The sequence below is a fragment of the Micropterus salmoides genome, unplaced genomic scaffold (assembly GCF_014851395.1).
Source record: "Micropterus salmoides isolate LMB-PRFRI ecotype aquatic unplaced genomic scaffold, ASM1485139v1 Ms_hic_scaffold_4, whole genome shotgun sequence".
NCBI lineage: Eukaryota > Metazoa > Chordata > Actinopteri > Centrarchiformes > Centrarchidae > Micropterus > Micropterus salmoides.
Window position 1 is genome coordinate 9249175 of NW_024043372.1, and position 17055 is coordinate 9266229.

At 37.7% G+C, this 17055-nt stretch overlaps 1 protein-coding gene across 5 annotated transcripts in view; it reads left to right on the forward strand.

Annotated features, from left to right (window-relative positions):
- The window catches only part of arhgef3 (Rho guanine nucleotide exchange factor (GEF) 3), a 38671-nt gene that overhangs the window by 13115 nt on the left and 8501 nt on the right, over positions 1–17055 (forward strand). For 4 of the 5 annotated variants that reach the window (XM_038698003.1, XM_038698007.1, XM_038698005.1 and 1 more), the window contains 3 exons: positions 2765–2827; positions 14161–14268; positions 15392–15646. In XM_038698003.1, the coding sequence (XP_038553931.1) occupies positions 2765–2827; positions 14161–14268; positions 15392–15646 (426 nt within the window). Of the gene's footprint in view, positions 1–2764; positions 2828–9117; positions 9693–14160; positions 14269–15391; positions 15647–17055 lie in introns of those variants that run through there. The other variant, XM_038698004.1, reaches the window with a different exon arrangement.

Here is a 17055-nt window from a genome sequence, read left to right on the forward strand (position 1 = left end):
AGAGAGATACTTTATTTATCACAATACAAAGAATGGTGCAAAAACAAATGTCAAACGCAAATACTGACGTAAAAGTAAAGAAGTATGCCCTTTTAAGTATGGGCATACAAGTGTGCAAATTGCAGTAAGAGTCTCAGAAATGTAAATATAAAGTCCATTAGCACAGCTACAAGAGCAAATGGGACTATTCAATACTATTCAATGAGATATTGAATAAAAAATATTGTTAAATTGTTGTTTTTACACCTAGGTTTTGGTACAGATGAAATAAACGAGATATAACTCTTTGGATCAATAGAGTTTATAGATGCTAGTTGGTGGATTTTGTTTGTTCCCCTCTGATCCAGTCTTTATGCTAAGCTAAGATAATTGGCTGTGGCGTCATATTTAGCGTACATCCCTAAAATTGGTGTCAGTCGTCTCATCTAGCTCATCAACTATCTGCTAGAATGCAAATAAGTGTATTTCCACAAACTATTCCTTAAAAGTCACAGTACATAGCATTTAGAAATAATTTACTTTGGGGCTATTAACACAAACATTACCAGGATAATCGCTGTGATATTCAAATTCCACTTGTTTCAGTCAGTTAATGGGTAGCTGTGATGTTCAGAGGACAGGCCTTATATTCCTCCTCCTCTTTGGTTTCTTTAGCAGCAGTGAGTTAAAGGTAAAGTCTTCCAGGTTATATAATGTACGGCCAACAACAACAAAGTTCCAGCATAATACTGAACAAACAGCAGACTTCCTGCTTTTGTTGCACTCCCAATTCCCAACATCCTCCTCCTCTCCTCTCCTCTCTTCTCCTCCATGCTACTTTACCTTTTCTCCGTCTCCTCCTCCACTCCTCTCCTCTCCTCCATGCACCTTTCTCTTTTCTCCCTCTCCTCTCCTGTCCTCCGCTAATCCCTCTGAACCTCTCCTTTCTCATTTTGTCTCCTCCCACCTTCTTTCATCACCTCTCCTCTCATGTTCCCTCCTCTCATCTTTTCATCTCCTCTTCCTTTTCCTCCTCTCCTCTCCTTCATGCTCCTTTCTCTTTTCTCCCTCTCCTCCTCTCCTTTACTCCATGCTCCTTTCTCTTTTCTGTCTCTCCTCTCTTGTCCTCCCCTAATCTCTCTGAACCTCTCCTTTCCTATTTTCTCTCCTCTCATGCTCCTTCCTCTCGTCTTTTAATCTCCTCTTCTCTCACACATACAGCTGTTTGCCCTCAGTGACCCGCCTGGCCGGCTGTGTGATTTCTTCCTGTTTGTGTTGTCATGGCAGTACACAGGAAGTGCTTTGGCTCAAGTGTGGCTGCTCCTCTGCAGCTTCCCACCAGATGAATAGTCACAACAGAGGTTACCTGGCCTGATCAGCGGACATAATCACTGTGAAGATTTTCTCTGTTTGTCACAGTCTGGTTCTACTCTGAGACACGTCGTTTCACATGTACTAATAATATTTTCTAGTTGTTTATCCCCTAAAATGACCATCGACACTACTGTTCGTCTGACAGAAGGAAATTCTTGTTGTTTTTACACTCAGAGGTAATATTTTTGTAAATTAAATTTGCCAGCGAACGGAGCAGAGCAGGTAGCTTTATACGGCAATTTGTGGGTGCTAATAATCAGATCTAACAAACCTGCACCTCCTCATGAGCAGGGGGTGTTTATCAGGCTGAAACGAGTGATGCACAATAAGCTTGTCCAGTAAGGAGAGTTTGGTTAATTGACTTGGAACACTTGTACAAGCAGTAAAAATCTCACAGTAGAACTAAGAAAGGTTTAGGATAGGAATATGAAAATGTTCTTGCATGAGGTCCTTTTACATTAGCTAAAATCCTTGAGCCCTGACCTTGTGTCCAAGCAACTCCAAGACCAGTAGTTCCCAACCTCTCGTGACTCCTTAAAACAAAGCAAGGTGACCTGTTGTCGCTATTTTCACTATTATCACTTATCATCACTTGTGACTAGTTTAACCAAAGAGATATTTTTGTCCTTTTTTAATCCTTTTATAATAAAAAGTTATCCAGGAACTCGCATGAAAAAACAAGAAATTAAAGTCTGTAAAGTCTGAAAAAATAAACATAATTTTGCATAGCAGAAATGTGTTTTTTTTCCACTTCGCGATTATCATCTTTTAATCCTTCCTTTTTGCAGGTCCCGACCCTCATGTTGATAACCACTGTCATGAAGTTAATAGCCTATTTCTATTTTGTCCGTTACTTCTTTTACTCCACTACATTTATCTGTTGGCAAGATCTTGTACGCAAGATAAGATCATAAAACGTTCTTGTTGGGCAAAAGTCTTCCATCTCTAAGATGTCTACTTTTCAAAGCAGCCTTGCTTTAGTGTGATGATGATTTATCGAAAGGGAGAATTTTCTCAATCTGGACAATATTTTGTTCTGTATTTTGTTTTTACCTCTTGTCCCTCGTACTTTCCCGTCTTTTCCTTTTTCATTTAATCTTGGAAGTGTGAAACTCTCCACATATATAGATAGATATGATAGAATAGATATGATTTTTTTTAATCCTTTTTGGACACTGAGTATGTTTTACTGCTAAATAGCTCTGTAAAATGACCAATCTGTAACCAAAGCAATTAGCGAAGGGCTGCAGTTTGTCTGTGACTTTGTCACAAACCAAACTTTACTTCACATTATCTTTGAGTCATTTGATTTAGTGTGAAATTAAAAAAAAGACAGTAAGTGGACCAAATGAATCATGTTTCTATTGATTCTGCTTTCTAACACAAAGTTGCTGTGTTTTTTGTGTTGCAGAAGAAGAGGAAGCAGGCAAGCAGAGATGCAGACTCCCTCAGTCTCTGCAGTCTGGCCATCAATGTAAGTTCAGCTCCTCTAAACTAACTTCTCAGTTATGGCTCAGTGTGTGCTGCCAGCTTTGGTCTTAAATATTATAGACTCTATTATAGGCTATTGTCTCAAAAAAGCAGTGAAATATGTCAGAAAATCTTTAATGCCCTTAAGTGCTGCTGACTTTTACTTTGAAAAAAGCCTAAATACTTCCTGATTCTGTGGTGGCAGGATGTTCACGCCTTAGAAATATCACCTTAAAATGGAAAACAAGTGTAACTTCCCTGCTGTTTTTGTGTATTATCTGTCTGTTCTGATATATGGTGTAGTGCCGCTCAGGAAGCATTTCTCTGTGTTGTCATCTAACGTAAATCTGCATGGGACTATTTAGTCATAATAGGTGAGCAAAGAACTTTAACAGCAGTTATTTTCTCCTGTATGTTGTGTTTTGATCATAACTTAAAGGTGCTGTGTGTTTTCTTGTAAACAAACAAATGTTGTGTTTACATTTGACGTTACTCACCATGTGTTAAATGCATAACCTTCCTTCAACAAGTCCTCCAACTTAAACGACAACACAGTTCGTATTAACCAACCTCTAAAAACGACTCATATGAGCATATCTTAAAATTGCGCCTCTACCGTTGCTGTTCCAAATACGACTCAAATGAGCGTATCCTACAACAGCGGCCGACCAGACCTTCGTTTTGAAAATCATGTGACCTACATCACATGACGTCAACACAGGAAAACCGCAGCGACACAAGGGAGGGGTTCAACGGTCGACATGCATAAAACACTGACCTCAGTTTGGTTTAGACACACACCCCTGTGAAGGTTAGGGTGAGGATAAGGTGCTTCCAAGGGGGCTGTCAGCCAGCTAGCTAATGCTACGAACCCAACGTAGCTCATGCTAATGCTAACGTAGCTAATGCTACTACGTAACTTCATTAAACTAAATATGATTGCTCATGGGAATTGAACGCCGGTCTCCTGGGTGAATGGCGGCCAGTTTATTATCCTTCCACCCAACCCACAACTACCAAATCTCCACTTTCTGGCTATTTATAATACATCATCGTCCTTGTCGTGTGTTTGCGTTGTACTGTTTTGGATTCTTTCAATAAAATAGGACAAAACATCATGCTAACCGGGAGCTAAGTGCAACAGCATTGTAAATATTTGTAGACTTGGAGGTAAGTACTTTGTTCTCTCCAGCACTGACTGTGGGTTATTGTGTGTTTGGACCCTCTGGGGCCCTCAGCCCTCGTGTTGGGCCCCTCCTCATGTACTGTACATGTCCTAGTATTTTTATCCCTCTGCCAGGAGCCCGTTCCTTCCCAGGCGTCTCCCTCCCTGCTCAGTCTAACACAGGATGTCCACCCTCTTCAATACACCCCAGTGTTTGTGTGACAAACAGACACAAACACACCATCATTCTTTTTAGTTACAAACCAGCGCCGGCAGATAATGAACCTAGGATAAATGACTCTATTGTTTCTCTACTGTCATTCCCTGTAGCTCAGTTAGTCATGTTGGGCTCTTACTGAAACTTCAGGACCTGAAGACTATTGTAACTAATTTAAAGGTCAAAAGTCATGACAGGGATTTAGATTTTATATCAACATTTCCCCCTATTGGGCAGCTCTGTCTTTGTCTGGACTTGGAATCAAATCAGAGGTTGTGGACCCATAACTTCCTTTAAAGTCATAAGTCATATATTTTCTGGAAAGATCTATGTAATTTAGTTATAATTTCAGGGGAAACAGCTATTTTAGTTACCTTAGTTGAGAAGAACTGCACTATTTAAAATAAATATGAAGTCATTTTCAATTTATAATTGAAAGCCTCATTATTCATGTACACTCAGTGGCCACTTTGTAAGGTACACCTGTACAATCTAATTCATTCCAATACAACTTTGCCATAAAGTCTACTTTTATGATGCATATAATGCAGTTCTTTTGACACTGACATAGAGGTGTTAACTCAATTATATGTTTATTATTGCGATCATATGTTAGCGTGGATGTTGTACTGGACTATACTAAACTGAGGTGTTTCTAATATTCTGCCTTCTTCGTGTATGTAAAAAAAGGTAAAACATCTCTCAAAATAATAACTTACAGTACAACACCATCTTTTGCCAAGACCTCAATTATAAGCATAAAATAGAGTTTACACATTAGCAACAATGTCAACAACAACTGAACGTTATAAACTTTGTAAAGGTAGAATTTATGGCAGAGCAGTTGTGCTGAATTGAAAGAGATTGTGAAGCTGTACCTAATAAAGTGGCCATTTAGACCATGTTACATGTTGCTTGTTACATGTTGCTCGTCCGTAGAGAAATTTAAAAAAAAATTGTGTTCAGCTGAACCGCTGTGTACTGACTAAAAAACTCTCTACTGTATGTTGCGGCAGAAATTAGTTAATTGGAGACCTTTTTATAAACTTCAAATACATTTACAGTGATTGTACATATCAGATGTTGTCAGTCATCAGTCAGTTTCATCTATGCCTGCTGATCCGTGCAGGGTGGCGGGCGAGAGGCAGGGTACAACCTGGACAGGATGTCAGACGTATTGTGGAAAATTATAGGAAACTAAAGGACCTGTAAAAGAAACCGGTACCAAGTCAACCTTTTCACATGAGTTTAACTTACTAAAAAAAATTTTATTATCATGAACAATAAACTATGTAATTAAGAGAAATCATTAAACCTTTATAAAGGGACTAACAAATCTAAAATATATAAATAAAATGGTAAAATGAGTCCTGCTTTTATTTAGAGCTGCGCTTCTTCTACTGTGGAGATTTGTATTTGGCAGCAGAGTGGTTATAGATGTTTTCACTGGTTAATTAATATCTACTGAGCCCTTTAGGATCACATGGTAGATTAACAGTTATTGATGTAGTTGAGTAAACCGAGGGCAGGGATTAGTAAACTGTGAGGGAAGATGTGTTTTCATATGGCATCTGAATCTTTTAATGAAAGCAGGCTATTTAATTATCTTAGATACTTTTTAAAGTAATGTGATTTGGTATTTTAAGGAAGCTCATTGTTTGCACAAGATGTTTTTTTTGTTTTGTGCTCATAATTCTCTATAAGGTACTTTAATGTGTTTATTCTAAATCAAAAAAATGATTTATTATCTCATAATTACAAGATATTCATAATTATGAGATAAGTAAAATAACAAAGAACTTTCTATAAGCTGCAGTTTACAATCCCAGAAAGTTGTGCATCGTGAGTACACTATAATAATATATTATGCAGTATTTAACACATTACAGTACAGAAGTATTTGATAACCTCCATATCTCTGTGCAGTTTAGGGTCCCTGTTGTCCTCCTTTCTTCGTCCAGAATTCGTGTTTTTTCTGCTTTTGTCCTTTTTCGGCAGAATAAACTAGAAACAGTGCTCCTGATCAGTGTCAGTTTCTGTTTTAGTGCAGAAACATGTAGCGTGTCTCTGTCTTTGTAGATTTCAAGTAAGACGTGTTACCAGTTTTTGCAGTTTAAAATTAAAAATAGATTATAGAGATACATTACAGAGATTTGGGATTATAGTACTTAACTTGAGTATTTTGTTTTTATTCTGCATTATTCTTCTACTATACAACAATTTAGAGGGATATGTCGTATATATATCTTTATACATTATTTATTTATTTTAAAACTTATGAAGAACCTATAATATATGACGTTTTGTTATAATTCAAACTACCCAACACTTTAAACAAGTACAGTGGAAACAATTAGTCGATTGATCAGTTAAATTGGCAGCTATTCTCATAATCGAGTCATGTAAAAACATTTAAAGCATAAAACATTTCAGTTTCTCTAATGCGAAGATTTGCTTCTGTTCCTTTTCACTTTTTCAATAATTCAAATTTATTTTTAATAATGTTTCATTAAAGGATGTTTACTTGCAACAGTTTACAGTGTGGAATTAGTACTTTTAATTAAGTAAAGGATCTGAACTTTCTCCAACTCTGTGGAAAACAACATAATGTTTATCGGGTTAAGCAGCACAAGCTTCAAATATTTCCAAGTAGCTTCAAGGTGTCCAAATAGTCGGGTTTGGTTGTTGCAGCTAACTCAGAGAGATCTACTTCCAGCCGGCTAACAAAACAAGCTGCTAGTTCATCAGCAGTAATAACAAAGATTTATTGCTTATTGTTTAATATTATATATGCTTATTTTATTATAATATTATATGCATTAAAAAGCTATCTAAAGCAAAGTGCATATGAGTGGCTTATTACCCGTAAGTGATGTTATAGAGGAGAAACCCTTCATACTGTATTTTACCACACCTCTGTTAAAGACATCTTTCTTTATGTGTAGACATGCAGCAGATGTGTCACAGTACAGATGTAATGAGGCGGGTTTGTTTGACTCAGTCACTGAATCTGTTCTTGGATCAGTAGGTGACTCTTGTTCCTCTCTGGGCGTCCACAACCCAACGGCCCCAATTGTTTAAGGACAATGGAGCTGAGTCAGAAGGGAAGCTTTTGTTAGCTGAACATGAGGTGTGTTTCATGTCATGTCAGAGGTCAGCAATGATGCTCTGATACCCATTATACATCAACTTACAATAATTCCCTGGAAACCTACTCTAACCTTAATAATGATTATTTTCTTTAGCAATTAATCAGCCAATTTTTTTTAATTGTTTTGTCCTTAAAATGTCACAAAATAGTGAAAATGCGTATTATAAGAGTGCCTTCTTCATATATACCTTTCAAAACACAAAAGGTCCATTTGCTTTAAAATTTAAAGAAATAGATAATTGCTAATCAAAATATTTGCAGATTAATTTTCTGGCAATCAACTAATCTTGTCAGCTCTATAACCACTACATAACCCAAATAATTGCAACCTGAACCTACAACCAAGTCTTCTAAAATGTAATGTTTTTGTCCCCACATGTGTGGCTCTGTCAACAGATGTATACCACATCGCCACATGAGTACTACAAGTATGCACACAAACACACACACAGGAATTGACTTAAATGGTACTGGAGAATCAGGGCAGAGCGTTGGCCTGCAGGCTGCTTTCTCTCTTTAGTAATTACAGTCCAGATTAACATTGACCCAGCACCACCAGTACAGCATTATGATAATGATAAACTGGTGAGTAAAGTTAAATGCTGAGGTACTGTGTTCACATCTACTTTACTACATTTTACAGGGAAATATTTTTCTTCACAAGATGCACCAAATGACTGTGAAGCTTTTTGCAAAATCAATTTTGCTTGTAAATTATATGATGAGATTTAAATATGATGCATTGCTGTAGATTCAACTATCAAACATGCCTAAAAGTACTTATTTTGAACAGCAGCTGGATGAAAATGCTGTGACAAATGAGTACGTATGAGATGTCCCTTCTAGTCCCTCCCATCTCTTAGGAATTTATTTTTCTTGAGATCTTTTGATTTAATTGTCATATCCAGCGTTTCATGTCCTTGTCCTCCATCTGTCTGAGCACAGCCTTGTTTTTTCAGGGTGCTGCTCATTCTTTAGTTCTTTTTCATTCTCAATAAGGTGTTGTGTGATGTGATCATCAATGCAAAGGTGCACTTGTTAAGAACACTATTCTATGCAGTAATAAAGGCTGGATGTTCCTTATCAAAAGCAGGTGGCTTAAGTATACATGAACCATGTGGTACCGCCACTTTTCTGATTTATTCATACAAGGTTATTGCACGCCACTTATTGTGAGAAAAAGAACTATTCTTCAGGTGATCAATTGTTTCTTTTCAGAAGGTGAGGTGGTCCTTAAAAAGTCTGATTTGTTTTATTTCTAATAAAAATGCTAAGTAATCTCCTTAATTAGCTGGTCACTGTAGTTTTTTGCCAATGTTACTCAAACAGGAGGAAATAGTACATTTGTAGGGGACTATTTTCAGCGGCGGATTAATACACATTTGCTGCTCCAGTGAGTATTTGGGGCAGCATGTGTATGTCGGATTGAGTCTAAACAAACTACAAGCGCGTATGTGTTCCTGGTTATGGAGGAACATGTCAGCCAGTGTAACAGTTTGGCTCATTGATCTGTTTCCACTCGTTTTTGGACAACAAGGGCGCTCTATTGCACAGAGGAAGAGGATATATCAGGATATACACAGACAATACTTGTTAGTAGTATCGTTTCTAAGTAAAGTCTCAGAATTTAAATTGAAAAAAGTAGATGCTACGGGAAAAGGGAGAAAGGAAGGAAGGAAGGAAGGAAAGTGAGTCAGAGAGAGAGAGAGTTAGCAAGCTGGGAGTTTTCAAACAGAGTCAGAATCAGAGAGGGAGAAAGCTTTAACAGCTATTTAATAAAGACGTCAGCCAGAAACCTGAAATAAGAGATCCAAAGCTACAGATGGTCCAAACTTGAGCCCTGTTGGGATCAAACCTTCACTGGACTCACAGCTCCAACAGACCTGTGTGTCTGGTCTGAAAGATCTGCTAATATCCAGGCGTTTTCAGGACACTACCAAAGCCGGGTTGTTAGGAAACTCTTCTGGTACCAGACTCTTTTTAAACGCTCTTCCAGAACCAGATTTTAGCTAGAATCTCTATTGGTACTAATTATCACCGGTATCAGGCACTTTTTGGGTACTAAAAATAGAGAAGACTTAGTGGACTTTTTGTCAGTATCGCACTTTCTGGACGCTCTGCTGGAACATTCACAACAGGATACTATACCAGCAGCGAATTATTCCTGCACAGGCTCTCTTGGTACTGGGAAAGGTCCAGAGCCTGTGCTGGGCTTTGTGGTGAGCAGTATGGTGGTGGGGCTGTGCCCCTTCTGCCTGCTGGTACCCCGTTTCAAGTCTGGATGCTCTGTCAAGTTCAGCAAAGGGAAACACAACAACATGGGGAAGCAGGTGGAGGTAGGATCCTCTATGGAAATTAGTATTCTGTTTATTTATTATCCAATTATAATAGTTTTACGCATGTAATATTTTTAATCACTGCAGTCTTAAGTGTATTTTAGTAGGATCTAGGTTACACTGATATACATTTCACACAGTGAGTCCATGCTAAATTTATTTGTATTCGGTGTGACTTCACGCCCTTCAGCACCTCGATGTTGTGAAATGTAATTTAACATAATCTGATTGAATCTAATTTAATGTAAATTAATATAATGTGATCTAATCTGATTTGGTATAATGTAACCTAATCTAATGTAAAGTAAACTGATTTAATCTATTGTCGTTTTACTATTATATAATTTTATTAGTAATTATTTTATTAGTAATTATTCCAGTCTTGTCAAATTGTATCTAAACTAATCCGAGTTAATCTAATCAGATTTTATCTAATCAAATTTGATCTAATCTGATCTAGTCTAATATGATTTAATCTGCCCAATCTGATTTGATCTAATCTTATCAGATTTTAATGTAAATTAATTTTATTTGATGTATTCTAATCTAATCTGATTGTATTTGATGTAATCTGATCAAATGTAATATAATCTAGATTAGATTTTATCTAATCTAGTCTTGCCTGCTGCATGGTATATGCTTTAAACTTTGAAAACATGACTATAGTTTCTTATAATTTCTGTTTTGATTATAAAACATTTTGAGAACAACTCAGTAGACATGTTCCTGTAGTGTTTTGTAAAGCGTTTGTGCTATTCAGCGGTTAGTATTTATTTTAAAACTTCCATAATGTTATTTTAGAATTTTGTGCACTAAGAGTTTAAATTATTTGCTTGTTTCACTTTGATGGAAGATAGTATTTTGTGCTGAATAATTTCTGTATTTATTGTTGGCAGCTTGTTCCGTCTACAGTACCATGAGAATCCTATGACCTCAGACGATTGATTTATTTATAACATATTTATTAGCTGAGATGTTAGAAGTGAAAGTGAAGAGAATTTAGTTTGTGGTGGTTAAAGCTTTGAAACATTACACCTTTAAAAGGAAAACAGACACAACAGAAATAATTTCTTCTGGAAGAATGTATTATGTGTATGTAAGTCTGTTTGTTCATCTGTATTGATTTTAACTTTAAGTGAGTTCTTTCATAGATGTCTCTTTATTTTTCTTTCATACAGAAGGTCACTTGACTGTTCTGTGACTAAGGTCATTAGAAAAACAGATTCTGCTCAGGGTCTCAAAACAGCCTGGGCTGCCTAGTGACACTCAACACTTTTTGTCCCCAAGGGATTGTTTTCTTCACTTGAAAAAGCCAAAGTGTCAGGCTTTATACTCCATGTTTGTTCTCAGGCTTCAGCTGTCCTCTCAGCTCTGTGAACACTGCTCTTCCTTTATTAGTTGTTGCCTCTAATGCCTCTTTTGGACGCAGCCTGTTGTGTTCATTGACCAACAAGTCATTCAAATCAAACAAAAATAAAAAATGTAATTGGTCCATCCCCTTCAGAACGACATATTTTCAAATTCACATTAGTGCTGGGCAACGATTACATTTTTTAATTGTGATTATTTGCATGATTTTCTTGCAAACAATCACAATTAATTGCATAGTTATGCGCAAAATTTAATATTGAATTCTAAAGTAGTGTATTGCGCACTTTAAATTTAAATGTACACAAACGTGCAATAACATGTGGTTTGCAAACACTTTAAACAAATAAGGTGCTTTTTACCAGCAGTATTTTCAACATAAAAGTTAAAATATTAAACACTTCGTTATGATTGAAAAACAAAGTTGAAGAGTGTTGGTAGGAAACAGGAAACAAATAGCTGTCTGCCATCTTAAAGTCTGATGTTTTGTTGACAATATCCAACCACCCCGACCTCGCTCTGCGGACTTTTTCGCTTTACAAGTACATCACACTCCTTCATCTTTTGTCCTCATCATCTTGCTGTGCCAGAGCCAGAAAAATGGCCACAAAACAAGCATGGATGAGGTGTTGATGGCTGTAACTCTTCTTTTTTCTCTTCTGGCCAGTAGCCAGATGTTTACAGGGCATGCCATATAACGCAAAGTCACAGCCTGTGTCACTCTCTCTCACACCTTTCCTAAACATCTTCACTCTTACTCTATCCAATAACGAGTAAAGAAGCCCAAAAATATTTTTTTTTAAGAAAAAACATCTCTTAAATCAACATATATTTTTTCAATTGACATAATGTAACTGCTCCCAACAACCTGTAAGCACAGCTTCTGTCTCTGCATATGCAAAACGTACAATTAAACGGCAACTCGGTCTGATTATCAGGCTTAGCAAAACCTAATATAACATTTTGTTGTGAGTTCTGCTTTTTGTTCCAAGAGAAAAATTTTTGGGTTGCAAATAATGATAATTTTCAGTATCAATTCATCTGCTGATTATTTTTTCACTTAATTAATTAATTGGTTGGTCTTAAAAATTTCAGAAGATAGTGACAAAAAGCCCATCAGAAGAGCCCCAGCCATATTTAAGTTGTTTGTTTTGTCCCACAAACGGTCCGAAACCCTGAGATATTCAGTTTACTGTCATAAAACCAGCAAATATTCACATTTGAGAAAACGGATCCACAGAATGTTTGGCTTTTTTGTTTAAAAACTCACCTGACTTATATACAGTATTTACAATCAAAATTACAGTCCATTAATTTCCAATTCTTCAACCAAGTTATCAACTAATCATCTCAGAGGCTGATACTAAATCCAAGTGCCAGATACTTTCAGGTTCACTTCTTAAAAGTGCAGTTTATGGAAAGTCTCATGTCAGTGTGGTTGTTAACTTCCTGTAATGGAAGTGCACTGTGTGTCAAGCATGAATGGCACTAGGGCTGTACCTGAATCAGAAGAGTCAACTCTTCTTTTCAACTTACTGTCAGGTGCTTTATTAGTTTAATAATAATATTCAATAATAATACTGATATTTTTCCTTCAATACACCTCACCTATAAGTCCCCTGAGGAGCGTCTCTCCTGCCTGTCTCCTGACAGTGCTGTCAGCTGAAGAGTCAGTCACACGGTAGAGGATGTTGTTCCAGTGTGTGATCTGAGAGTGTCGGAGCAATGAAGAGGAACTCTGCCCTCTGTTTCACCCTTCTCTGTTTACATCAGAGTTGGTTTACAGCCTGCCGAGCTGTAATCCTGCGCTGCTTCTCGATAGATTATTTGAATCATCTGTGTTTTGGCAGCACACATTTTTTATTTATTTGACTGTGGAAATCTGAACTTTTCAAATGATGATCATGTTAAATACAATAACACTTGAGTTTTAAAGATAAAATATGAGCCTCGGCTGTTACAGGAGTAATTCGGGGGTGAGTCTAGTTCTAGCTTATCCACAGTCAGGTTTCTGTTTTATTTTATTCAAACTCAGTCTTAGACAGTCTGCTGCTGTAATTAGATAACCAGTCGTATGCTGACCAACTTCACTGAATTGATCTTTGTCACATTGAATCAACTGAAGCGCCATCAGACACAGAAAGTCATTACAACATGTCCAATGGAAACTTCTCAAACGTAAAGCAAATATAATTATCATTTGAGCCCCTTTCCCCCCTTTATTTATTTTTTTAAAAACAACAGTTATAGCTTTGATGAATACAACAGCATCATCTGCTAAATGAGAGAAAACACACTGACTTTAATTACATAGTTTAACTGGTGTTGTATTTAGATATTTTGGAGATTTATCAGACTTTCAACAGCATCTGTTGAGGTTACCAAGTCACAGCCTTTAAATTGTGAGAGGTGAGAAAAAACTCAGGACTTGAACTTGAAGCTGAAAATCTTTCTGTGACTCTGGAGGATGAAAAAAACAAAAACCATCTGCCAGAGGTTGATTTATTTTTGGTCGACTGGTTCCTGACTGGGAGCTCTGATGGAAAAAAAGTTTGATGGTTCCTGTATTCCAGTAGGTCAGCTGACTTTGGGACAAACTCACACAAACACACACAGGCTTATTGATTTTTTGTAAGTCTGTATCCAGGACAAACACCCTGGTGGCATTTTCACACACAGACTGACACTGTGGGTAGGGCTAGGGATAGCTCTAGGTAACTAGTGGTTATAGTTAAAATTAGGGTAAGTGAATGTAATGTCCTCGAAAGTGATGGAAAAACAGCTGTGTGTGTGTGTGTGAGAGAGAGAGAGAGAGAGAGAGAGAGAGTGTGGCAGAGAGGGAAAAAACACTTCACACTATTGTTTAACTTGCAGTATATCAACAACACAGAATCAACTTTCCCATAAATTACTAGAACGATTTACACACACGCAGTGTTTGTTTATAAATTCCCAGAATATATCATCATGAGCACCGTAGCCTACAGGTCTGTGTGGAAGTCATCGTCTGGACTTCACACGTTGTGCTGTGTGAAGCCACACGTGAGTTACAGGACTCTTGTTTTTGTGTGATAATGTTTGACTCTGCTCTCTCCTCCAGGAGCCCAGCACCAAGCGCAGTAAACTTGTATCCAGGGTGACGTCTCTAGCCAGCCTGCTGCCGCCCGTCAAGACCGCACCGCTGAAGAGGATTGGTCAGACGCTGCAGGTGAACCACCAGTCAGATGTCTCCACCAATTCTTTATTTTTTTTTGCCAAGTTGCAGAAGCCACTAGTTCTGGAAGTGTTTTTTACTAATCTGGATTCCCATATCAAATCTTTCAATGATATCCTCAGTGTTACTGATATTAAAATCCCATAGGTCAGTTTTATGACCTCCAGTTTGAGTAAATCAACTGTTGTTTCTGTCAGTTTGAAAGGCAGACAGCTCTAAATACTACAACAGCCATGAGTCTTGGCAGCCATTGATATGGAGATGGAGGCAGTCAGGGTGCGAGTCAGAGCGGCAGTGAATTCAAAACACTGTTGTTTAATTTGAAAACAAAAACAGCAACATAGTGTCTGACTTTATTTACAATTGACCCAGAGTTCAAAAGTGAAATGATTTAAGCTGCAACTTGTAAAATCAGTCTTAGCAGTGCACTTTGGGCGTTGTAGTCAACCTCTCCCCTAAAGTTTTATGTCCACAGACTTGTACATTCAATAGTCTAATCAAGAATCAGACATTTGTTCATCTTTTGAACTCATGATCCAACCAGGAGAGTTTCATTGTACAAGTTATAGAAGCTGGAAAAAAAAAACTGTGGGTCACATCATAGGTGTTTACACTGGTGAAGGTGTCCCCACCGCTTTCTGAAGTGGCTGATTTTGTCCCCACCACTTTTTAAAAGCTTAATTTGTTTTAAAAAATGCAGCAAGAATTGTTAACTAACAAATGAAAATGTTTGCACACTAAGAAAACATGCAATGCAATAAAATATAGAAGAAACAAATGTGCATTGTCCAAAAAGTAAAAAGTAACTTAAGTTATAAAAAAGAAGCAACTGATTACTGCCTTATATTCATAAATACATCATGTGTATTGTCACTGCCCAACTCGAGCCTTTATGTCCTCACCACTTTTCATCACAAAGTGACGCCCTTGAAAATCAATGGGACTTTAACTCCTGGAACCAGGGGCACCCAAACTTACTGTTCCCACTTCATAACTATACTACAGATGCTGAAAATAGGGCAGTTTTTGCTCTCTGACAGCCAGCACTAAAAAAGAAAACATGTGAAATAAATATTTATATTATTCTATAGACAGTTTAGTCTCTCTGTCTCTGCAGCGCTCCATCAGTTTTCGCAATGATAGTCAGATGGAGAGAGCCGCTCATCCTCCTCCCTCCTCCTCCTCGTCGGTGAAGACGCGTGTTATCTCAGCGACGGTCTCCAACCCTTCCTCCTCCATGAGTGCGACACGGGTTTCCACTGCAGCTGCCCCAGTGGCCAAACGCCGTGACAGCAAGCTTTGGAGTGAGACGTTCGATGTCCGACTGGGAGCGACGCAACCTCTGAGTCCAAAAGAGATAAAACGACAAGAGGTGAGAGACACGCTGCAGCTAGACTAAAGGATTTTTATTTTACTTTTGTGTCACAACATTTATTTTTCATCGGAGTGGTATCTGAGGTTGTTTTTGGTCTCCTTATATACATTAATCAGTCACGAGTCTGCGGCACCTCACTGATATCACTAATGCTCGGTAGGTCGCCACCAATGATTTTCTGAGTGGTTTTAATCAAACGCTGCACAGTCCTCCGGTCCTGGGCCGTGCACATCCCATGCCAGTTTGTGATGTTTTCAGTCAGGTTGCTTTCTATTGCTCCTCTGTAAAAGCTGAAAATAACTTGGCACAGGAATATTACCTTTTTCCTTAAATAGGCCTCCCATAGTTTTTTAGAACAGTTTTTACAAAATAAAATAAAAAATTCTGTGGTTAAAGAAAATTATGAGACAAATATATATATGACAATAAATACAAGACATACATCGTTACAACCAACTCTTCAAGACACAATTAATAAAAATCAGTGGTTGAAAAGGTTGACTCTCAGTTTTACAGTACAAAAGAGCTAATTTTTACATTGTTTAAAGAGGTGGTATTATGCTCATTTTCAGGTTCATCATTTTATTTAGGGGTTGTATCAGAACAGCTTAACATGGTTAAACTTTCAAAAAACACCATATTTTTGTTATATTGCACATTGCTGCAGCTCCTCTTTTCACCCTGTGTTGAACGCTTCATTTTAGCTATGGAGTGATACATCTTGTCTCTAAATGATCTTTGTTGGGAGTTGCACATGCGCAGTACCTAGTAAAGGACTACTAGCCAATCAGAAACAGAGTAGGACGGGCCCTGAGAAGCGGTAAACACAGCTTCGGTTCAGCTGTATACGTTCCCTTTACCAGCTTGGCAACATAGACTGGAGGAAGAGTTTCAGAGTTATTAATCTGTAACAAATGTATCTTTCATCCATAAAGTTTAAACTGAGCTCTGTCTCTACATCACAGTAACAACTTTATGTCCACTGACTGCCTGGAGGGTAGCTAGTGTTTGGAAGGGAGAGGAGCTGTGTGCTGCAGCTCACTGTTTTTCCACCAGTGTTTTTGAGGGCGTATCAGATTAGCCGCTTGGCGAGCGTTAAATGAAGCGCATTTTGCTTTCATTCCTGTGACGTCACAGGGATGAAAGGGAAGCGGCTGGAATACAAACGTGCTGTTTTCAGGCAGTTCAGAGCAGAGTTTTCTGTGGGAGATGGGAACTCGCTTTGGGGTGGACTTTAGGCTTTTTCACTTTGCAAACCTATGACATGTACAAAAACTGAATAAAGGAGAGGGAAAAAGCTAAAAAGCATAATACCACCTCTTTAAAACTCATCAATTCATCATTTTCCAAAACCCAGTACACTTAAATCTCATCCACCTCTTAACAGGTACAGATAACCCAAACAA